The sequence below is a fragment of the Onychostruthus taczanowskii genome, unplaced genomic scaffold (genome assembly GCF_017590055.1).
Source record: "Onychostruthus taczanowskii isolate IOZ18803 unplaced genomic scaffold, ASM1759005v1 scaffold24, whole genome shotgun sequence".
In the NCBI taxonomy this organism is placed as follows: Eukaryota; Metazoa; Chordata; class Aves; order Passeriformes; family Passeridae; genus Onychostruthus; species Onychostruthus taczanowskii.
In genome coordinates this window covers 368,461-392,419 of record NW_024499684.1, presented here as the reverse complement: position 1 = coordinate 392,419, position 23,959 = coordinate 368,461, and the positions used below count along the sequence as shown (strand labels likewise).

The 23,959-nt window shown below is 53.8% G+C and overlaps 2 protein-coding genes across 2 annotated transcripts; both read left to right on the top strand.

The window, feature by feature from the left end:
* The first annotated feature begins 1,712 nt into the window (after positions 1–1,712).
* P2RY13 (purinergic receptor P2Y13) lies at positions 1,713–3,347 on the top strand. The gene is made up of 2 exons (XM_041405926.1): positions 1,713–1,766; positions 2,303–3,347. Exon 2 carries the CDS (start codon positions 2,316–2,318, stop codon positions 3,345–3,347), a length of 1,032 nt encoding a protein of 343 aa, XP_041261860.1. The 5' UTR covers positions 1,713–1,766; positions 2,303–2,315.
* Positions 3,348–9,557: 6,210 nt separating this feature from the next.
* GPR87 (G protein-coupled receptor 87) lies at positions 9,558–20,538 on the top strand. Its single transcript, XM_041406064.1, has 4 exons — positions 9,558–9,567; positions 14,319–14,371; positions 17,694–17,777; positions 19,573–20,538. The coding sequence occupies exons 1-4, from the start codon at positions 9,558–9,560 to the stop codon at positions 20,536–20,538; spliced, it is 1,113 nt and encodes a 370-aa protein (XP_041261998.1).
* The last annotated feature ends 3,421 nt before the right edge of the window (positions 20,539–23,959 follow it).

Here is a 23,959-nt window from a genome sequence, read left to right as displayed (position 1 = left end):
GGTATCACAGCAACTGCACATGAAATAGATTGTGGGCTATTGGAATAAGTTGTGGTTCATTTATCACCTCTGCAAACAGCTCCAGCTGGGCAGTGGGTGTCCCCACCACACCAGAGCTCATCCTGCCAAAGCCACGGCCTGTCCATCCTTCCTGGGACTTGTCCCTGCCTGCCAGGGCTCTTCTGCAACCAAAACACAATTTCCTAAGTTAAAAGGCAGCTCACTTGTTGCTCACCTACTGCCACCCTCGGCCTTGGGGTTTGTGCATCTCTACAGCCCCTGGGATGGATTCACCCTGCCCCAAACTGTGCCCGCTCCAGCTGAGACAGAGCGTGCCTGGGGTGCAGCCAGGGCACCAGCACTGCCCTGGAACAGTGCCCAGCCACCCCAGAGCCTGCTCCCCCAGCAGCCCGCAGGCCCTGGGCAGGTCAGCTCCCAGTAATGCCCAGGGAGGGAAGTGCCGCATGCCCCACTCCCACCCAGAACTCATTCTGCACCTATTTTGCACCTACACGTGGAGAGAGAGTGGCAATTATCCAGGAGCTGCTTTCCCTGGTCAGGTGAGCTGTCCAGACAAGAGACACCACACACACCTGTCCCCAGAGCCACCACGGGTGGGTGTGCACAGGTACCTGCTGCCTCTGACAGCACCTAGAGCTCAGCTGGGAAGAAAACACAGAAGGCACTGCCTTGGACACCAGTGCTGGGCATTGCAGGGGATGTGACACCCTCACCTGGGCACCAGTGGGGAGCAGGAGGCAGGACTGCTGGCCAGGGACACATCACACTGGTGACAGTGCCGAGGGTGACTGAAGCCACCCTCAGGGCTCCTTGCTCTCAGCAGCCTTTTGACACTGACACCAGCACCCACATTAACCAAAACGTCCCAGGTCTGATGCACAGACTCCCTGCCACTGCTGCAGCCTGAGCAGCTCCTGGAGCAACCCACACCTGCCAGGACATGGCTTGGACAGGAGCCACTGCCCCCGTGGCAGGAGCCCTGAGCCAGGGCTGGCCCAGCAGCAGGCAGCAATAAACCTACACAAACAGCTCTGCTCAGAGAAATGCACCCAGTTCCAGCCTGTACCCAACAAACACCACCAGTCCACAGCTCTCCACGCAGCAGCAGCTCCTGCCAGCACCAGAAAGGGGCTGTGAGCTGCACGGTGCATGCCCTGCCTGCATGGGCCAAAACACCCACCAGGAATCCCCTCTGGAGAGCCAGAGCCAAGCCCTGGCCCCTGTGTCAGGGCAGGAGAGGGGCAGCCCCCGAGCACCACTGCCAGGTGGCTCTGAGCAGACTCTTGTAACGCTTTGGCAATGACTGGTGCCATCCAGAACGTGGAATTCACACACAAACAGCAGCTAGGAGCTACATTTGAGGGTTATCCTGTGATGCTGCCAGGAAACACTCTGTGTTTGTTCATCCTACCAGCCCAGGTGTAGCAGGTCTGTCCCACGCACACACAAACCCAGAAATGTGTCAGTCTTGAGAGGCAGGGTCAGGTTTCCTTTCCTAGTTTGGGAGCAGATGGTGTGCTTTCTCACGCAGAGCAAAGGGAAGAGGCAAAAGCAACAGCAAATGTGACTAACTCAGGCAGCACTGGAAATGAGGAAGGAAACCACACACCAACAGAAAAAGGTCTCATCTTTCTACATTTCCCCACTGTTAGCACTTTGCTCGAGGCTTCTGCTGGCAGAGGAGCCGTGGATGAGGTGGGGACAGCCACAGAGGGCTCTGTGACAGCTGCTGCAGGTTTGTCCAGGTACTCACAGGGTCAGGGTGTTGGGGTGGCATGGGGCGCTCGGGCAGCCGGGCTCAGGGCTGGGAGCCACCTGTGTGCGTCTGATCTTGGAAATGCTACCTAAAGCTGTACTGAGAAAGGAGAAGAGTGGGTGCTTGGAAAGAATTACCAGAAGTCACTCACCCAGGAATGGCTGGCTTTTGGGCCACAGCTCTAACATTTCAGTGCTAAAATACATTTCCCTGGAAAGGCCCACAGTGCTCCAGGCAGTCTGTTCTCATACCCTGCTGACACCACCCTCAGCCTCCAAAATAAGTATGAACCTTTTTAACTCTTCAGCGGATGCTAGCTTGCAAACAATTTAAATTTCAGCAAAGATTTAGGTTTTGAACCTAAATCTTTTGAACCTAAATGAACCAGAAGATGAATTGTTTGGGCTGTTTTACACACGCTGGGGTTTTGTGTTTATTCATGCAAACCTGCTGTCACTGTAAGGAACATGCAATACTACCTACAGAAGGCTGTGTTTTGTGTTCTCTCCCTCCTTTTCACCCAAGTCTGTTTCCAGCCATGGGAGACTCTGCAAACACGAGCTCTGTGGGTAACAGCAGCGGGGCACCCTCCCCTGCACAGTGCCACCGTGACACCACCGTCACCCACCTGCTCTTCCCGGTGCTCTACACCCTCATCTTCCTCCTGGGACTCGTGCTGAACAGCCTGGCTTGCTGGGCTTTCTTCCACATTCCGAGCACATCAACCTTCATTGTCTACCTGAAAAATATCTTGGTTTCTGATTTTATAATGACCCTGATGCTTCCTCTGAAGATCCTGACGGACTCTGGCCTGGGACCGTGGCAGCTCAAGGCCTTTGTCTGTCGCTTCTCCGCCGTGATATTCTACGACACCATGTACATCAGCATAGTGCTGCTGGGGCTCATTGCTCTCGACAGGTTTCTCAAGATTGTGAGACCTTTTGGGAAGTTCTGGGTGCAAAACCTGACCTCAGCAAAGATCCTGGCAGCTCTGGTCTGGCTCTTCTTCCTCGTTCTCTCCCTGCCCAACATGGTCCTGTCCAACAAGAGAGCGACGCCGCAGTCCGTGAGGAAGTGTGCCTCCTTGAAGAGTCACCTCGGGCTCAAATGGCACGGAGCTGTCAACTACGTCTGCCAGTTCATCTTCTGGACCGTCCTCATCCTCATGCTGCTATTTTATGTCATTATTGCCAAAAAGGTATATGAGTCTTACGTAAAAACTCAGAAGAAAGGCAACAGAAGCGAAAAACGGATCAAGGGGAAAGTATTCATCATTTTTACCGTGTTCTTCGTGTGCTTTGCCCCCTTCCACTTCAGCAGGGTGCCCTACACTGTGAGCCAAACCAGTGCCCACATGGACTGCCGCCTGCAGAACCAGCTCTTCGTGGCCAAAGAGAGCACCCTGTGGCTGGCAGCCACCAATGTCTGCATGGACCCCCTGATCTACATGTTCCTCTGCAAGCCCTTTGTGGAGAAGGTCTTCTACAGGAGGGTAAAGGCTCTTCAGAGAGCAGTCCAGACAAGCCCAAAAACAGAACTGGACACACGAGTGTCTCCTACTGAGTCTTGATTCTGCAGCTGCACGCTCTGCTCTGCGTGTTCATAGAGAACTTGAAAAATAGTTTGGTTTACTGCTGCTGAAGAGCACAAAAGGGTGTTTGCCAAGTAACATTAACATTCAATAAATGCAGCAAAATGGATTTCCTAAGAACACCCACTGCACAGCCTTAATGGCCAACAGATTCTTGTTCAAACCGCCCAAGACAATCCACAGGTTAATTCTATCCGCTTTAAACTAAAACAACTCACCTGCTAACACCTGAGCAGCTTACTGACTCTGGCTGCTCCGAAGGGCAATTCAGCTTTATTTGGGAGTCAACCCCGGAGCTGGTGACTGTGTATGTCAGTAATTCCTGCCCTGAGTGCCAGCCTGGCTGCACAAGAGCAGGGAAGAGGAGGAGCAGAGGGAAGGACTCGGTCCCTTCCCCTCCCTCCTGGTCTCTCTCACACATGCCATTACTTTCCTGTTCACCGCCCTTCCTCTGCTCCCAGAGCACCCTGCTGGAGGGAGGACAGCGCTGGCAGCACCCCTGTTCCCCAGGTTCCTTGTCTGGGTGAGCAGAGCACCCCGGCCTGCATCCCCCACCCCAGAGCCATGAGGTGCTCTCACCAGGAACACCCAGAGATGTCCCCCTTGGTGGCACCTTCACCCTTCCCAGTCCCGACAGCAGGCAGGGAGCAGGGGACACTGCCTGAGCCTCCCCATCTGGGGAATGCCCCTCAGCAGCTCACCAGAGCACCCACACAGCTCTCCCTTGGCTGTGCCTGCACTGAAACTGCTTTCTAACCACAGATTCTGGAATTTGTGTCACTGTTTCAAGACAGCATTGTCCCTTATCCCAAACCATCCTTCCCCTCCAGCTCTCCTGCCAGCGTTACCCTCTCTCACACGTGCCAGACACTTTGATCACCACTTGACTGCTATTTTTAGAAATTCATTGTTTACAGCAGCCTAATCCAATCCAGCAGGTTGCTCCATACAGCTTGATTTTCTCAAAGCTGCTTTAGATTGCTGTGCATTAATTATATCTGCCTCTGGGGTTCCCCAGCCTCTGCTACACAGGGAGATGTACGTCTTATTTAGCAACTCCTACCCACTACATCTTCTTCACCAGGCATGTTGCATACCTTCCACAGCTGTAACACCCTTCCTAACTGAAAACTGAACTAAACTCCAACCAGCTTTCAACTGGTTCTGAATTTCCCAATAAATCAGTGTTATCTCAGCCGTTGTCTACCTCTTGCATTAAATGCTGTTGCACTAAAGGCTCCCCCCACACACATACACTGTTAGCAGGAACTTTGCTCCTTTAGGAAAAGTAAATAAAATAAATTCTTAGCTGCTGAAATAGCCAGCCCTTCAGTAACTGCTTAGAGGAACATACAGGAGGCTGGAAATGCTCCTCTCAACCTGCTGACACAGCGTGGCAATTAACAGAGGGGCCTGGGCTAAACACTGGCAGAAGAGGGTCTGCACACCAGCCGTGGCCTTCCACAAAGCACAGCTCACACAGAGGTCCCAGGGACTCCCAGCACTGACTGCATCCAGCTGTGCATCTGCAGAGCAGTGTGGCAGTGAGAAAATAAGAAGATGAAGAAGAGAAATTTCTTTTACTTCGATTTCTGCTTGTGATCAAGGCTCATCCAGCACTGCACCCACACTGGCAGCTCACACAGCTCAGGGCTGAGAGCCTGTGTGTTAGGGTGGGTGTAACCACAAAATGGGATGAGTTGGTCCTTAAATAAAGGGTGTGCCAAAGGTTTCTGAAGAGTCTTAATCATCTGTTTTTCAGCTGTTTCTTCTCAGGCAGGTAAAAGGGAGCCAAAGCCACCAAACTCTGCAGCAAAGAAGTGAAGGTGACTGCAAGGACAGAACTTAGGGAAGAAAGAAGTGAAGGTGACTGCAAGGACAGAACACCTGCTTGATGCACTTAGGGAAGAAAGCCCCTGAATACTAGCACTTGGGATTTTGCACACTTTCTCCACAAAGATTTAGACCACTGCCTCCAGATGGAGTAAAAATCACAACAGTCAGAGTGGCTCAAAGTTTAGGTTTAGACCACTGCCTCCAGATGGAGTAAAAATCACAGCAGTCAGAACGGCTCAAAGTTTAGGTTTCTGTTTTTTAAGGCCCAAACAAACACCCCAGCAGTATTTTGCTTTGCACGTGACCAAGCAGAGCCGTGCTTGGAGAGCAGCTCTGCCCTGGCAGGAAGCCCAGAGCAGGGAGGGAGCACAGCAGAGAGCTTGGAGCTCCTTCGCTGGGCTCCCCACATTCCTGCAGGGCAGCCCAGGGATTTGTGGAATTCTGCAAAGTTTGCCAGCATACTCCATACAGCAGTCAGCACTTTCCCAAAGCTGATTTCTCTCCCAGCCCACCTGGAAGGTGCTGGTGCTGCCCTGAGCAGACCCCTGGCTGTTCCCTGACACAGCAGCTGCACAGGGCAGCATTCCCTGCTCTCTCCAGCCCATCACACAACGAGGCAGCAGCAGGGCTCTCCCTTCCCACAGGCAAATCTTCCCTTGTCCTCACTCCAGAAAACCTAGAAACTGAAAGCTGGCACGAACCCTTTTGCAGAAATGCCCCCTGTCCCAGGCTCCCATGGGCCAGCTCCACACAGAGTACTGACACTTGTCCTAAACATCTCTACAGGTCACTGGGTTCCTGGAAAGGGAACTGCAGGGCACTCAGCAGGTGAGTTTAATAGGAAATCACTCATTTGTGTACATAGAGGCTGATACAAATTTTTTATTTTCCTCGTGTTTCAGAAAAGGAAGTATTTTATACATTCACCTAACAACACATGCACCCTCCAGTCTTTGGACTGCCTCTCCTCAGAGGGACAGCCTGGTAATTCCTGGGTGCCCAGAGACAAACTGCTCTTCAGAGACATCCTGACCACTGGCACAGCTACACACATCCCTCCATCCCAGCTCCCACAGCTCTGGGTACTCTGGAAACTCTCCTAAGGCACGGCGTGCTTCAATTAAATAGAAATGCAAACCAATGATTTGCATCCTGAACAAGAGCTGGGCAGACAAGTCAAGCAGCCGAGGTCTGACCCACATGATGGCACATGCACAGAGCCAGCAGGGCACAGGGGAGCACTGAAGGCACCAGGACAGACCCGAGCCTACAGACAGGTCAGCCAGCCAAACCTGCAACTCCAGGCTCCCTGTCAGCACACAGCGAGGAACTTGAGCACAGAGGGGAAAAGAATTGAGCCTTTAAAGTCAGTTCTTAGTTAGATACTTTCCTCCTTCTTTCCCTGTTAGTGACAGGCATCCGAGTGACTGGAGTAATCCACATCAGGAAAGGGGAAATGTCAGAAATGTCAGCTCTTCCAAGACTCTTCCCCTGACAAAAGCACCTCCACCTTCACATCTGCAGCTCTAGCACTGCAGAATCCTCCCCGTGCTGCAAGCTCTGATCTTGCTGACACTTTTCTGCTCAAAACCCAGAATCAGCCCGTCCTGTGCATTACCCAGGTGATGAATCTGCTTTAACACAACCTTGCAGCTCACATTGCTAAATATGGCAGTGGAGACGTTTCAGAATGAAGCAACACGGTAATTGTTGTAATAACGTTGTTCGGGCTCTTGTGAAACCTGAGAGCTGCTCTCTAATCATCAAAACACCAAAAGGGACATCCAGCCTGTAAATAACATGAACAATAGTTAAGTTGCAGGTTACCTTCAGCTGTTCCTTACATCAGACCTCCTCAGTTCCGCGCTGTTTTTACGACGGGCTCCCCACAGCGCAGCGCTTCGTGTGTCAGCTCGCCCTGACCTGCTCAGCCTGGCAGCAGCCAGCAGCACGCCTGCACTCAGCCTGCTCAGGGATGCCAGGCACCAGCTTCCAGCCCATCACCTCCTTCTGGTACACCGAAACACACAGAGTTTTAGGAAAAATTAATGTGCCTTTGCAACAAATTCGCAAACTGAACAAACTAAAACCACATTCCGGTGCAGATTTTATTTATTATTTGAGCACTACTAACACACCAGGTTTGGTGTGTAAACTCTGCTCCCAGAGTGCCAGCCCCTGAACACCTGGGTCTCTGTAAGCAACTAAATCACATTTTTTAAACATTTCAGTTTTCACTTTCAATTTCTTCTCTCTTTCCCCATGGCACGTCCTGCTGTGCTGGCTCTTAGACCACCAGCACTGGCAGCGTTGAAAAGCAGCAGCACAAATGTAGGAAACACATGCTGCTGTGCCATGCCTGGACTGCAGGAGTGGCTGCATTCCCTGGGCCCAGCTGTGCCCCTGGATTCCAGCTGTGCCCCCCTGAATCCAGCCGTGCCCCTGGATTCCAGCTGTGCCCCCTGGATTGATTCCAGCTGTGCCTCCTGAATCCAGCTGTGCACCCTGAATTCAGCTGTGCCCCCTGGATTCCAGCTGTGCCTCCTGAATCCAGCTGTGCCCCCAGAGCCCAGCTGTGCCCCTGAATCCAGCTGTGCCCCCTGAATCCCAGTTGTGCCCCCTGAATCCAGCTGTGCCCCCAGAGCCCAGCTGTGCCCCTGGGCAGGGACGCAGGAGTTGTGCTCTGCACAGCAGTGGCTCTGGAGCTCAGTGCCTCGTGCAGGGGAATGTTCCAGAAGGGGACAAACCCCTCCAGACCCTCTGAGCTTTGTTCCCCTACTCCAACAGGCAGCTGCCAAGCCCTGGAGCACAAGGGACAGACAAAGGAAGGAGAAGGGGAGCACACACTGTCCTACAGTCGCGTGCAAGGCAAAGGCTTCATCAAGTCTCCTCTTCCTCGCTGCAGGGAAAGCCCTCTCCATCCTCAGGGGGTGCCTGTGCCTGCAGCAGGACCATCCCTGCTGTCAGGGTGTGCAGCTCCTGCGATGAGTTTGGCAGCCTGCAATAATAAAGCTGAAAACACCACGGAGTGAACCCGTGTTCCTGCAGCTCCATCTGCATGGGTGTGCTTTGCCTTGCAAAAGCTGGGCTTCAAAGGCGAGCTGTGCCAGCAGCCTGCTGCGATCAGGGGCTGTGCCTGATTCCGGGGAGAGCTCCTGGGGCAAGGGGAAATCTCAGAGTCTGCCCACAAGCAGAAATGTGGGATTTAGCACAGGGTTCCCTGGACAGAGGCCAGCAGAAGCTGCTCAGCACTGCAGGAGCAGCAGGTGGGTCCTGCTCTGGCTCAGGCCCTGTGCAGCTGACAGGGCTCCTGTGCAGAGGGGCACTGGGAGCTCAGCCCCTCAGGTACTTGAGAAAAAAATTTAAACATGTCTATGGAAAAGTCCAGGCAGAACAGACAGAAAATGGCCTTGGCAGCCACTGCTCTCAGAGCACTGGGATTATTTTTTCTTTTCTCCTGAATTTTTGATGAGAGAGATGGGAATTTGCTTTCTTTTAAAGAAGGCAGCAGATATGGAAAATTACCCTCTTCATCCTCCACTGACATGAAGCAGAACTTTGTCCCAGTAGAACAGTCCCAGTATAATATGTCCCAATTTTATCCCATGATTATTTCAGCGCTCTAAAGGCACTAAACTGTAAACATAAGTACAGCCAGGATCACTGAGGCAGGGCTGTGAGAGGCAGTGGGCTCAGCCTGTCCTAAGGAGCACTGTGGCAGGAAACACTCAGGGCACTTTAGCTGCAACTTTGAGTGACAGACCTGGAGTTCTACTTCCATCCAACATGCCATGCAGACGGAAGGATCTGCTCAAAGCACAACACTAAAGGCAACCTAAATATAATCAAATTAATAATTGACGAGATAATCTTGATTAGTAGATATTTTCATCCATCCAGCAGCAGACTTTTGAGGCTGACACGGAATCACGGGCACGCTGCAGACGCCGTATGCCCCGGGAGGCAGAGGCAGGGCAGCAGTGAGCAGCCTGCAGCTCTGCACCTTCCCCAGCACGAACCCACCTCCCAGGTGAATCACTGTCTGCGTCCCGGGCGCCCCAGCTGCTCCGGAGCCAGGAAGTGAGCGGAGCGTTCACCTACCCTGGCATGTGAGTCATTCCCAGGAATGAGAAAGCCAGTTGCTCCAGTTGCTCCTGGCCAGGGGAATTTTGACTCTCTGAGCAGGTATCACCGAAAAAAAGCCATCGGAAGCCCAAAAATCCTACTGCCAGACATGGTTGGCTCAGCTGCCCTCTCCCAGGAAATACTCTCCTGCCCACTGTAGCTCCAGGGCGTTCTGCAGGAGTCTGAGGCACTTTGGGGATGCAGCTCGGAGGCGAGAGGGAAGCGACGATGGTGACAGGTAAGTGAGCTCTGACCATCCGAAAAGCATTCGGTACCTTGTTCAGTGAATCTGCTAGCGCTTTCTCACCCTCGGCTGAGAAAAGAGGAATTAAGATATAGTTGCCGATAAGCAGACTTGGAACCATGAACTGAATGTTGGATCAATTCAAAGCGTGAAACGTTCTCAGAATAGCATGCCTTTACCAACCTTTTATTCACTCATACATAGTACTCGTGGTGGCAAAAAAAAATTGGTTTCTACTAATCCTTCCTTCTAAGACACCACTCAAAGCGCAGGTGGGTCCATTGTTTCAGTAACTCGCTTACTGACAGAGCTCAACTCATATAAAGTAAGATTCAGTAACTACAAGATCTGAACTTGCTCTAAAAGGGTTTGTACTATATTCCCTTTCACCCCTTTCAGTACAGGAAAGCAAACTTGAGCTCTCTTCACTATATGAAGAGAATAAATGCTCTCTTCCTTCGTACTTCGTTCAAGTCATGTTAAAACTTGTCAGGTTCACTGGAAAAACCACATAGCTCTGAATGAGCAGACTAGCTCTGATGAGTCTCACAGCTTGGGAAATCTCTGAGGTGCTTGCAAAAACCTCTGTCTTTTAGGCAGATTCCATATTGGAAAGGTTGTGTTTGGTTATGGAGCACTGGGAGCAGCAGCACGATTTGAGGGTTTGTTAAAAATTACTTGTTTGTGTGCTGTGGGGCCTGCAGCCACTCCTGCGTGCTCCATCTGCAAACTGGCAGCATTTCACACTTCTCTCCATCTTTTTAAAGAATTCTGCAACCCTCTTTAGAAAGGAAAACCAGGGAACCCAGGCAAGCTTTGGCTGATGTGGCTGATTCACCCGCAGGCACTGGCCCCGAGCACTTTTCTGCTTAGGAGAAGCTTCCCGTCCTGTCCTGCTGCCTCGCACTCCTTGGGAGGAGGCACGGCACCGCCCGGGACAGCCCCGACAGAGGGGCTGGGAGAGGCTGAGGCTGTGCGGGGATCCCACGCACGGAACCATGTGTTTGCATGGCGGGTGGGAGAGAAAAGCGGCGCCTTTCAGCAGCATCAGCCGCGGCTGCTCCCCCCCGGCTGCCCAGGGCTGTCCCCGCTCAGCCCCAGGGGCAGGAGGGACGCGGAGCCCGGCTCTGCCAGCCCCGCACGCACAGCCTGGCCCTGCACACAGAGCTTCGCACACACAGCCCGGCTCTGCCAGCCCCGCACACAGAGCCCGGCTCTGCCAGCCCCGCACACAGAGCCCCGCACACACACCCGGCTCTGCCAGCCCCGCACACATCCCCGCACACAGAGCCCGGCCGCGCTACACGCACGGTGCGGGTCCCCAGACCCGACTCCGGGCTGTCCCCGGTCCCCGGAGCCCGACACCGGGCTGTCCCGGGCTCCAGACCCGACACCGGGCTGTCCCGGAGCCCGACGCCGGGCTGTCCCGGAGCCCGACACCGGGCTGTCCCGGGCTCCAGACCCGACACCGGGCTGTCCCGGAGCCCGACACCGGGCTGTCCCGAGCCCCGCAGACGCGCGGAGGGTGGCCGAGCCGGGGCCAGCAGGGCAGCAGGGCTGAGCGGGGCAGGACCCGGGACGGGCAGCAGGGATCGTGCAGGCTGCTCCGCAGCACGGCAGGCCCGCAGGCTCCTGCCCGCTCCCCGCACAGAGCCCTGCAGCACACAGGCCAGGCACCAGGCGCTGGCAATGCTCCTGCTCCTCGCCTGCTGACCAGTCCCTTGCTCGCCTTCTCAAAGCAAAGGTCGGGAAGAACCTCCTCTTTGGTCCAGGGAGCACCAGGAGAAGCCAGGCCAGGCCCTGTGCCCCACTACAGCGCTGAACTCGATCTGAGCAGTGTTAGCAACAGTTTGGGGCTGGGTGAAAACTCACTGACACACACCCTGAGCTCCAGACCCTCTGCACGGCTCCACAGGAGCCCAGGCTGCAGCAGACACCAGCCCCAGGGCTGCCAGGACAGCTCTAGAGGAAGGAGGCAAGATCCATTCCTACATTTCAGCAGTCCTAATCCTTTCCAACAGAAAAAAATTACCGTAACATCTTAGATGAATTGAAACATTGCATTGTCAATTACCAGAAGTTGGGTTTCCACTTCTGACCAACAATGAACCTCACACAAGGTACTGCAGCAACCACTGCTTCTGGCTCTTCCTCAAGAAAATGTCAGTGGCATGCCAGAGGGACAGCTGATGCTGAGCAGCATAAAGTGACTTGGATCAGCCTGTGTCACCCTCCCTGCAGCAGCAGGCACTGCCACTGGGCAAGGAGCCCAGGGCTGGTGGCAGGAGCAGCAGCTCTCACAGCTGTGCCTGATGCCGTGCCCAGGGCCAGCAGAACTCTCTGGGCTGTGCATGAAAAAACGGCATTGCAGCAGGCTGGACTTCTCCCTAAAATCCCCGTGTCCTTTTCCTTCCTCTTTCAAGCAGTGGTGCTGCTGCAAGTAGCAGGCAGAGCACGGTGTGGCAGCAGGATGTGCTGGAGCACAGAGAAACCAGCTGACACAAGCACACCAGGACTTCTTGGTGCTTCTGTGATGTGAATTAGGATCGCATACAAAAAGTCAATAGAAACTTCTCCAGAACAAAGGGAAATGCCTGAAAGTTAGACTGGAGTTACTGAAAGACTTAAATGGCACTGGCTATGTGCACATGCCAATAATTATTTTAATTTCCCAATATATTTTCTCGTAGTGGTCCCTGAGGGATGTGATAGAGGCACAACAGACAGAGGTCCAACAGATGAAGGTGCAATGCTACCAATTACACAGCTGCATTTTTCTGTTTGTGCCCCAGACATCTTTATTCTTTTTAAAGCGCCATTTTGAAATTTTTACTTAATGTTTATCACTGCACAGTACAAATGAGCAAACCTAAAAGCTGATCTTTTCAGTAAAAAGCTCTGACTCAAGCCTGGCCACCCCAGCCGTGGCCTTTGCTGGTGGGCTGCAGAGCGTGGCAGCCACGGCTCCCCCCATGGCAGCTGTGGCACCAGAGACAGGGCACGGGCACCAGTGACAGGGCACGTGGCACATGATACCCATAACATGGCACAGGCACGTGGCACCTGTGACATGGCACAGGCACATGGCACCAGTGACAGGGCACATGGCACCAGTGACAGGGCACGTGGCACCAGTGACAGGGCACGGGCACCAGTGACAGGGCACATGGCACATGATATCTATAACATGGCACAGGCATGTGGCACCAGTGACATGGCATGGGCACCACTGACATGGCACAGCCACCAGTGACATGGCATGGGCACCAGTGACAGGGCACATGGCACATGATATCTATAACATGGCACAGGCATGTGGCACCAGTGACATGGCATGGGCACCAGTGACAGGGCACATGGCACCAGTGACAGGGCACGGGCACATGGCACCAGTGACATGGCATGGGCACCACTGACATGGCACAGCCACCAGCGACATGGCATGGGCGGCACGGGCACATGGCACCAGTGACATGGCATGGGCACCAGTGACAGGGCACGTGGCACATGATACCCATAACATGGCACGGGCACATGGCACCAGTGACATGGCATGACACCTGTGACATGGCACATGGCACCAGTGTCAGGGCTCGGGCACCGGTGACAGGGCACAGGCACGTGGCACCGGTGCCATGGCACTGCCAGCGCGGCACCGCGCTCTGCAGCAGCACCAGGGCCCCCCTGCTCACCTGCCCAGGAGCTCTGGGAGCCCCCCGTGCCCGTGGTCGTGCGTGGGGCTGCACCTCGCGTGGTGAATCCTGGGTGGGGCCCAAGGAAAGGGCCCAGGCTGCTCCCACTGCCAGCAGGCTTGTGCAGCCACAACAGCAGCATCTTCTAGAAAGAAGCAAAGGAACCATTCCAGAGTTCCTTTCCCTTTGCTAATTAGAGGCTGCCTTACTGAGAAAACATTCATTATCCCAGCTCTGCCAACCACTGTGTCGGGCTCTCTTTTTTTTTAATCCCCCCAAAAAAGCAGCCAGCAATTGCAGCCCAGCTTTCTCAAGCACCAAGAGCAGCTGCCCACCTGCTGCCCAGGTGATGCCAGTCCTGCTGGCAGACCTCTCAGCCACTGCAGCGCCCAGGAGCTGTGGAGCTGCACCTTGCCCCCACCCTCCAAGCCCCGTGCCCAGAGGTGGCCGTGTGTGCTGGGCCCCTCCGAGCCCCTCCCCAGGGGCACAGCCCAGCACACCTGACAGACTCACAGGACCACGGGAGGCTCCTGCCTCTGCCCACGGACAGGGCACCAGCTGGTCCTTAGTGCAGCAGGGAACAGGGGAGCTCCAGCAGCATCACCTGGGAGCTACAGTGCCTGTGCAAGGGGAAAGGGAATTCGTGCTTTAGGTGCTGCAAATCACCTCAAAAACAGCCTCACTGTAACAATTAACAACAGTTACTAGATCTTGCAAACTCTGCTCAGAAAATCCTGTTCAAAGTAGGTAGTATAATCCACGGACTTTTAGCAAGGAGCGCTCCAAAACACAGAAAAAAGAAAGAACTTGTTAGCTCAGGCAACATCTCATGTCAGCTATCTCACACAGGGACCATTAGAGTTCATAATAAATCGCTTGAAATGAGAAAAAAAAATTAATGGCTACATTTGGACAAAATATTCCAAAAGTGGCTTTGAGAAAGTTAGATTTGCCCAAGTATTTCTATTTCTAGAAATACTATTTCTTTTTAAAGTGAGGAAATCCTGTAAACCTAGGGGCATATTCCCCCAAAATGAGAATTTTTCATGCTAGATAGTATTATCAAACGCTTACTTCAGGTGCAAGCATACAACCACCAGCTGCAGGTGCAGACAGGCTGTGAGGTTTCAGCTGCAGCACAGGCACAGTCTGAGCACAGGCAGGGGCTGCCCTGACCCCCTGGCACAGGTACAGCCAGGCACTGGGGCCACCCAGCTGTCACAGGGGACTGGCCCACGCTGTCCCTCGGTGCCTGTGTGGGGCTTTGCGTGTCACAGGTGACTTTTGGGCAGAGCCAGGCTGGGGACACTGGTCCCTGCCACAGCGTGTCCCAGCACAGAGCCAAGGCAGGGCTGCTGCTGTGTGAATCCCAACCTGGATGCCAGCCCTGGCCCGGGCAGGGGTCTGACCCTTTATGTCAGGTGTGCCCTGACCACCTCTCCTGCAGACAGACAGACAGACAGACAGGCAGGGCAGGGACAGGGTCCTGGAGCCAGCAGCCAAAGGCAGAGGGACAGCAGCTGCACAGCAGCTCCCCCGGGGCGGGATGCTGCCCCGAGACATGTGAGAGGAGAGCTAGGCTGGACACGAGGGGAAGTCCGAGGAGGAACCTGAAACACAGGAGGGGATGCTGGAGCAGCTCTGAGCAGATGCAGGCTCCTATTTCTGGCCAGGCCTAAGGAGAGGGGCAGCACGAGCCACAGCTGGGGACAGCTGCACCCCAGTCCTTCCTTCCAGGCTCTGCAGCGGGGCTGCTTGAGCAGGGCAGCTGCTGGCACCTGGAGCCAGCCCACAGTGCCTCACTGCCAGGACGGGGGGCACGGGGGGCACGGGGCTGCTCTCACCCTCTCCCAGCCCAGGAGGGGACCGTGCCAGGTCTGGGTCTGACACCCCCGTGCTCAGCCAGCAGCTCGGGGTACTCGGGGGCTGCAGCACTGCTCAGAGCACGGGGGACCCCAGGAGCTGCCACCCCAGGCCAGGCTGCAAAAACACCAGAGCCATTGGGGTGTGCAAAGCCCAAGACAGCAAGGACAACTCACCGAGGCAGGCAGCGATTCAAACAGGAATTTCAGGTTCCTCCACTGTGCATTACCAGCTCATTAGCATATTCCTTCACCAAAAGGGAGATGGACCATTTTTGACAGAAGCCTCCAAGGAAGGGAAAGGTGGCAGTGCCATGGCTACTGGGACTGGGCTTGTAGTGAGCAAGAGCCAACACTCAGACAAAGAAAGAGAGGCAGGCAGGTCAAACCAGAACATGGAGGCTTGCTCAGGGAGCATGGGACAGGAGCAGGCTCAGGGGACACCCACAGGTGTGGGGTGACACAGAGACCCCAGGCTCATGCCTGCCTGCAGCAGCTTGATGCACACATGCTCTTGCCCTGCACCAATGCTTTTCCCCCTACATCTTTGCAAACAACTCAGTGATTTGGTTCTGGTGGGCAACAGGCAAGAAGAGCATTGCAGCCAGCCTACAGCAGGTTTAATATCTGCCTCACATGTCTGTTGCTGCATTAACCCTGTCGTTTACCCAGCCCTGTGGTGGTGAATGCAGAAGGCAAGGAGGCAGACATCAACAAGTTATGGGCTCAAATAAAAAACACTGCTTAAGACTCTGCAGCCCCATGACCTAGAATAGCTGGTCTAGGTCACAAAGAGAGTTTTCTAATTCTAAAAAGTTTTAAATAAGATGAAAAAAATGTTAGATTTCAGAATATACAATTTCTTTAAACAGGAAGGTAACTTTAAGCCTTAGTCACTAGAAAAACTCTGCAGTCATTCCCTATCCACCTGACACTGAAGGCTGCCATGCAGCCTATTATTTCATTTCTTCTCTGAGGTTACATCAGTCATGCACATAAACCAGTCTGTCCACATCAGCAGCAGGAGATTATCTCATCAACCACGGACAAAGTGCAGAAGCTACAAGAAGTAAAATGTATTCTAGTTTACAAAGCGCCTGGATAAAGGAGCAGCTTCTAGTGCATCTTCAAAGCCTTCCAAGCAGAATGTATTTGTATAGCAGACTGAGGCAGCTGCTTAGGATAAAATTGGTGAGGAAAGTGTCCAGAAAACTGGACAAGGAGAGGAAAGCCAGCGCTGCCAAGCATGAAAATACTGTATTCAGACAAGTAAAAAGTCCACAGCTAGAGTACACAGTCAGTGAGCATCTACAAAGTACCCTAAAATACTCTTCAAAGAGAACACAAGTCTTCATCTCCTGTTGCAATAAAACACATGAAAAAGAGTGAATTCTCCATATAATAAATTTGTTCCTACTCCTGGAGTCTGCAGTATAGCGGGCTTTGTTGGAAAGAATGAAGATACAGGGTACAGATACCCCAGCTCTACACTTGATCACCTACCCCAGTATGTAAATAATGAAGCCACAGCTCTCAGTGCTCTGCCCACCACAGCATCCCTCAGCCTGACAGACTTGGGTAGAAAACTCTGGAAACACCTTTGGATTGTTGAGTCTGAGCAGGACCATGGCTGTGTGCAGGACCATCCCAGCTTCCATCACACCAGCACAGCTCTGCACAGACCCGTTTGGTGAAGCCTTTAAAGCTCTGAGCTGCAGGAGAGCCTTTGGTGTGTGAGGAGGGCAGTTGCAGGGGTAGCCTCTCTCCTCCACCCTGCAGACAGCAGAGCCTCTGCTGAGCTCAGGTGTGCTGGCAGGGCACGGAGGCAAAGCTCAGCTGGCACAGGCTGCAATGGTGAAGAATTTGCTGCTTTCTTTTTCCAACCACATTTTGTGGAGAAAATTTTGGAACATATTCTAACAACAAAACCATCAGGAAGAAGAAGACACAGAGATATCCATGCAAAGGCTTGGTCCCAGCTGGCCTGCACAGCAGCACACAGCTCCCAGGGTGGCTTCCCAGTGTCCTGGATGTCCCTGGGCAGTCCCAGGGTGGTCACACCTGCGCTGACCAGGGACACAGGTGGCAGGGCTCCACCCTGTGATGTGAGCCCAGGGCACACAGAGGATCCCAGCACTGTGAGCCCAGGGCACACAGAGGATCCCAGCAGGGTGAGCCCAGGGCACACAGAGGATCCCAGCACTGTGAGCCCAGGGCACACAGAGGATCCCAGCAGGGTGAGCCCAGGGCACACAGAGGATCCCAGCACTGTGAGCCCAGGGCACACAGAGGATCCCAGCAGGGTAAACTCAGGCCTCCTCTTGGATCCCAGCAGGGTGAGCCCAGGGCACACAGAGGATCCCAGCAGGGTGAGCCCAGGGCACACAGAGGATCCCAGCACTGTGAGCCCAGGGCACACAGAGGATCCCAGCAGGGTGAGCCCAGGGCACACAGAGGATCCCAGCAGGGTGAGCCCAGGGCACACAGAGGATCCCAGCAGGGTGAGCCCAGGGCACACAGAGGATCCCAGCCCCAGGAATGCTGTAGCATTCCCAGCCTTACACAGGGCACACAGCAGCCTCCTCTTGCTCTGCCTGGAATCCCAGGCAGCACATCCAACACCTCCCTCCCTGGCTTCTCTGCACTGAGGGTTTCTTAGAGCACTTGCCTGAAGAGCCTGGGAACAAGGAGTTTTCCAGGGGCCAGGAATTATACAGACTTAAAAGAAACTCACAAAAGCAGGGAAATAAGCACCTTATTTACATAACGACTTAGATATGCATCTTTTCATAAAATCACGTACTCTTTTGATCTCTGCCTCCTGGGCAGAAAAGAGAGCTGCAAATCCTCAACAACAGCAAAATATGATGGATTACTGCTGCCCAGACACACAGAAAACAAAATACCTACAACACCTTTGACAGTCCTGTCACTGTCAGAGCAAACAGTGCCAGCCAAGAAGCCAGACTGATAAAAAGGTTAAAATATCCAAATTGAAGTCTTTTACTGATGCTTTCACAGACCATTACTTGCTTTGGTGCCATCTAGTGCCACACAGTACAGTTCCTGCATGGGGATGGCACCTAAAGCAGGTTCTGATCTGCAAAACGGCCGCAAGAATTCCATCCTCTCTTCATTCCCATGAGAGCAGTCAGGTCTTGTGGAATTGGTGAGATCTGAACCATTTTTCCAGTTTTCCAAAGAATGAATCCCAGAAAAGTTACTGCATTTGCATACTGATTGAGGAAAGGCCAATTTGGAGCACAGCCTTACAAACTGGTATTTGGGATTTATAAAATCCCTTTGAGCAACATCAAACATTGTGATGCCATCATGGCATTAATGAGTTTCTGCAGGTTTCAGCATTCCTTGTGTGCCAGTTTCTATGAAAAAGGAATAGGAACTTGTCATTTCCACCATTTCCACCACAATTTGGGGGATACACTATGAAGTTATACACACATGTCTCATAATTACTGATAAATTTTTTTACTTCAAGAAGTGAGTGGTGATTTTAAAAAAATTTTAAAAAAATGCCTACTCACAGTCATCCATCACTGAAATGAGCAAGAAGAGGGCAGTGAAGACCTGACAACACAACCAGTGTGCAGCAGCCAGTCCTGAGCCACCTCAGCCAGCCCTTCACTGGCAATTCCAGAGGAAGTTCCTTTCACAAGGTTTCTCTCCATGCAGGGGACAGGAAAGTGGGCTCCTCTATTTTCCTTTGGTTTTAATTTGGAATTTTTTTCCCCAGAACATCATCCTGGCAGAGGCCCAGCTGCATCCCGGCTCCACGGCTGTCAGTGGGACTCCTGAAGAGCATTGCAGCTGAAAACCTACAGCAGCGCCAAGGATGGGGTACAATTTGTCCTATGGAAAACTGCCAGGTAAAATAGCAATGGAAATGTAAGGGATTGATAAGTGTTTGTTTTATTTCTGTCAGTTCCTACCAACATTTGAGCGAAATTAATCGCTGCAGCACGGGCTGTCTGAGCAGTGCCCTGCTCTGCCCCACAGCCAGCCTGCTGTGCCTCACCACACAAGGTCAGAGCAGAAACAGCATGAAACAAAACCTACTGTCATTTTATGGCAGAGTTTATAAGTTTGTCACAAACATTTACATATGAAATCCTAAAATCCCCCGGAGACTGCGGTTTTTAGATACATCTAAGTAAACTGAGTTTAAAGTCACGTTTTGATAGGCCTGAGGGGTCCCTCCGGAGCCCTGTCCCGTGGCAAACATCTCAGCTCACAAGTCACAGTCTGTCAGGGAAGCCAAGGGCTGATTTACGGTTCACCCGAGCAGCCTCAGCGTGCCCAGAGAGAGGGCAGCTCCAGACTCTGTGGAACACCAGAAATCTTTACCTGTTGCTTTCCCCGCTCCCGCAGACGCCGGCCTCGGCCCGGAGAACGGCAGCTGGCCCAACGGCAGCTCCCCGGGGCAGGACGAGTTCACCACCATCGTGCTGCCCGTGCTGTACCTCGTCATCTTCCTGGCCAGCCTGCTGCTCAACGGCCTGGCCGTGTGGATCTTCTTCCACATCAGGAACAAAACCAGCTTTATATTTTACCTCAAGAACATCGTGGTGGCAGACCTGCTCATGACGCTGACGTTCCCGTTCAAGATCATCCAGGACTCGCGGCTGGGGCCGTGGCACTTCAACTCCTTCCTGTGCCGCTACACCACGGTGCTGTTCTACGCCAACATGTACACCACCATCGTCTTCCTGGGGCTCATCAGCATCGACCGCTACCTGAAGGTGGTGAAGCCCTTCGGGGACTCCAGGATGTACAGCATCACCTTCACCAAGGTCCTGTCAGCCTGCGTCTGGGTGGTGATGGCCTTCCTGGCGCTGCCAAACCTGATCCTCACCAACGGCTACCCCACCAGGAGGAACGTGGACGACTGCCTGAAGCTGAAGTCTCCCCTGGGAGTCAAGTGGCACTCGGCCGTCGTCTACATCAACACCTGCATGTTCGTGGTGGTGCTGGTAGTGCTGATAGGCTGTTACATTGCCATTTCCAGGTACATCTATAAATCCAGCAAGCAGTTCATCAGCTCGTCCAGCCGAAAGAGGAAGCACAACCAGAGTATAAGGGTCGTCGTGGCTGTGTTTTTCACCTGCTTTTTGCCCTACCATTTGTGCCGAATACCCTTCACTTTCAGTCATCTGGACAAAATTTTAGATGACTCTGCACACAGGATCTTGTATTATTGTAAGGAAATGACACTGTTCCTATCCGCATGCAACGTCTGTCTGGATCCAATCATTTATTTTTTCATGTGTCGGTCATTCTCACGAAGGCTGTTCAGGAAATCCAACATGAGAACCAGGAGCGAGAGCATCAGGTCCCTCCAGAGCGTCAGGAGATCGGAGGTGCGCATCTACCACGAGTACACTGACGTCTGAAGGCAGCACAGAGACTTTGCTGGCTTGTGAGAGTGCTTGTATATCATGTAAATAAAATGTCTCTTTGAGTATCTGACCACGGAGGCTTGTTAAGGGATATGCAGACACGTTCTGCTCCTCTGTGTCAGCTCACCAGCACCCACCTCAAATTCCATCCCCGCAGGGACCAGGCTCGCCCGTGGGGCGGGGGGTGTTTTGGTAGGCAGTTTTAGGCAGGCTGGCTGGGTTGGGGTTGGCTGGTTTAGGAAGCACCAAGCAGGCTGCCTGGGCTCGGGGAGCAGCCCTGAGCTCGGGGGGCTGCGGCCAGGGTGGGCTGTGCCCTCGGAGCTCACAGCCGGGAGGAATCCGCTTCCCCGGGGTCTGGCAGGAGGCAGCAGAGAGGGGAAGGGGAGGAGGTGGCACAGGCCCCTGGGGACGCTCGGTGTCAGCGCAGGGCTCTGGGGGCACAAGGCTGTGGGGGCACAGGGTTCTGGGGGCACAGGGTTCTGGGGACACAAGGCTGTGGGGGCACAGGGCTCTGGGGGCACAGGGCTCTGCGGCACCAGCCCCGCGGCTCCGTGTCCCTGCGGGGCAGCCGCTCCATCGCACCCGGGGCTCGCACCCGCCCTCCGCACCCTGCGATGCTCGCGTGGACCACTCTGTCCCGGACTCACCGGGGCTACATCAGATTTGTTCAGAGCAAAAACTGCTGGGACAACAACTAAGCGAGCTGGTAAAGGCAGGCAGGGCACGGCAGGAGCCCCGAGCAGTCTGCGCTCGCAGCCAGCCCGGGATGCAGTGCAGCTGCAGCAGCAGGAGATGGCAACAGTCCATCGGCCAGTGCCTGACACACACAACAACTTTCCTTTCAATACACACACACAAAAAAAAAAAAAAAAAAAAAAAAAAAAAAAAAGGTTTGACAAGAAAACCCTGAAAATGCAGCGCTCAAATGACAAGGTTAAGTTCTGCATGAGAACATCTTTCATAAAGCTTTCCACTGAAAGATGGGTTTCTTTCTTCTATTTTTTTAACACTATTGGTTTACATTTAGATTTTGGTTTATGAATAATTAAGAAGTTGAAAGTTATTATCATATAAGTATGATAATATTTGGATTAATGCAAGTATTATGAAACCACTTACATGATGAGGAGAGAACATTTCTGGAAAGGAAGACAGAATACTTTGGGTATTTATCCTACTTTAAATAAAAATACTTTAAATAGCTAAAATACCACAGACAAACCCTGTTTCCCAATCAGCTTGGCAGAAAACTGTTCACTCACACCAGACAAGTTCTGGGAGCAGATCTGCCATCTTTCCCCCATGAACATACAACACCAAGTTTAAAGAGCCAGTTTGGGGCCTGGGTTGCACAGCTGAAATTCTGACAAGCAGCAGATGAAACTGAATGATATATAGTATTTAGGACCGAAGATCAGTTCTGTGTGCAGACATTCCCAGCCAAAGACTGTCCTCTCAGGTCTTATATGGTTAAAGCAAATCAAGGCCGAGCGCTCTTGGTCTCCCTTTTACAAGAGTAAATCACCAAGGGTTTATGGTGTGTTAAATTGTGCTGTGTTAAATTCACAGTGACCTTTTCCCAGGTGGAGGGTGGACTGCCCCCACCAGCCCAGCAAAGCCCGAGGAACACTTCAGGGGCAATATCCCTGCTGGTCCCTAGGCAGAGGGCACTAGGGGCAGGAGAGGAGGCAGCAGAGCAGGGCCTGGGGCTGGCACCGTGCAGGGGTGGCTGCAAACACAACCAGAGGGGCTCCTGCATCCCCAGTGTGCTGCATGCCCCCCTGACAGGGTGCACACACACCACCCTCCTCACTACCCACGAATTTTCAGCTGAAGGATGGATTTCCATGGTGTTTCCTCCTAGGAGAGACACTACGGCTGATCCCTCCTGAGGGCTTTCCACCAAAAAATCTGCCACCCAAAGCAGCCACACTTTGGTGTGATGGGATGATGCCCTCCCAAGCACAGCCTGAAGTGCCCCTGTCCAGGGAGCAGAGGGATGAAGCAACCAGCAGTTTCTGGGAAGTGTCCAGAAGTGGGGTGTCCATGTGCAGTCTGGGAAGGGGAGCCAGGGCCATGCTCCCAGCTCCCAGGCCAGCCTGGAGCAGCCCTGCACTGCAGCTGAGCCTGCATGCAGACAGCGCTGCAGCTGGGCCTGCATGCAGAGAGTACTGCAGCCGAGCCTGCATGCAGACAGCACTGCAGCCTGAGCCTGCATGCAGAGAGCACTGCAGCCTGAGCCTGCATGCAGTCAGCACTGCAGCTGAGCCTGCATGCAGACAGCACTGCAGCTGAGCCTGGCACTGCAGCTGAGCCTGCCTGCGGGCAGCACTGCAGCCGAGCCTGCCTGCAGGCAGCACTGCAGCCGAGCCTGCATGCAGCCCTGCACTGCAGCTGAACCTGCATGCAGACAGCGCTGCAGCTGAGCCTGCCTGCAGGCAGCACTGCAGCCTGAGCCTGCATGCAGAGAGCACTGCAGCCTGAGCCTGCATGCAGAGAGCACTGCAGCCTGAGCCTGCATGCAGAGAGCACTGCAGCCTGAGCCTGCATGCAGAGAGCACTGCAGCCTGAGCCTGCATGCAGAGAGCACTGCAGCCTGAGCCTGCATGCAGAGAGCACTGCAGCCTGAGCCTGCATGCAGAGAGCACTGCAGCCTGAGCCTGCATGCAGAGAGCACTGCAGCCTGAGCCTGCATGCAGAGAGCACTGCAGCCTGAGCCTGCATGCAGAGAGCACTGCAGCCTGAGCCTGCATGCAGAGAGCACTGCAGCCTGAGCCTGCATGCAGAGAGCACTGCAGCCTGAGCCTGCATGCAGAGAGCACTGCAGCCTGAGCCTGCATGCAGAGAGCACTGCAGCCTGAGCCTGCATGCAGAGAGCACTGCAGCCTGAGCCTGCATGCAGAGAGCACTGCAGCCTGAGCCTGCATGCAGTCAGCCCTGCAGCTGAGCCTGCATGCAGACAGCGCTGCAGCTGGGCCTGCATGCAGAGAGTACTGCAGCCGAGCCTGCATGCAGACAGCACTGCAGCCTGAGCCTGCATGCAGACAGCACTGCAGCTGAGCCTGCCTGCAGGCAGCACTGCAGCCTAGCCTGCGTGCAGACAGCACTGCAGCCGAGCCTGCATGTAGACAGCACTGCAGCTGAGCCTGCCTGCAACCCTGCACTGCAGCCTGAGCCTGCATGCAGACAGCACTGCAACTGGGCCTGCATGCAGACAGCACTGCAGCTGAGCCTGCCTGCAACCCTGCACTGCAGCCTGAGCCTGCCTGCACACAGCACTGCAGCTGAGCCTGCATGCAGACAGCACTGCACTGTGCAGCCCCCAGAGCAGCTCGCCCTGCCCCTCAGGCTGTGTCTGTGATAACCCTGACTGCTGCTTTGGGCACTCTCACATACGTGACAGCTCTCTGAAGAT

Excerpts from the sequence above, each read along its gene's own strand:
- P2RY13 (XM_041405926.1), top strand. The coding sequence starts at position 2,316 with ATGGGAGACTCTGCAAACACGAGCTCTGTGGGTAACAGCAGCGGGGCA.
- GPR87 (XM_041406064.1), top strand. Across the intron at positions 14,372-17,693 it reads CATACAACCACCAGCTGCAG|GGCACACAGCAGCCTCCTCT; the intron begins GTGCAGACAGGC and ends AGCCTTACACAG. Across the intron at positions 17,778-19,572 it reads CTGGCTTCTCTGCACTGAGG|GACGAGTTCACCACCATCGT; the intron begins GTTTCTTAGAGC and ends TCCCCGGGGCAG.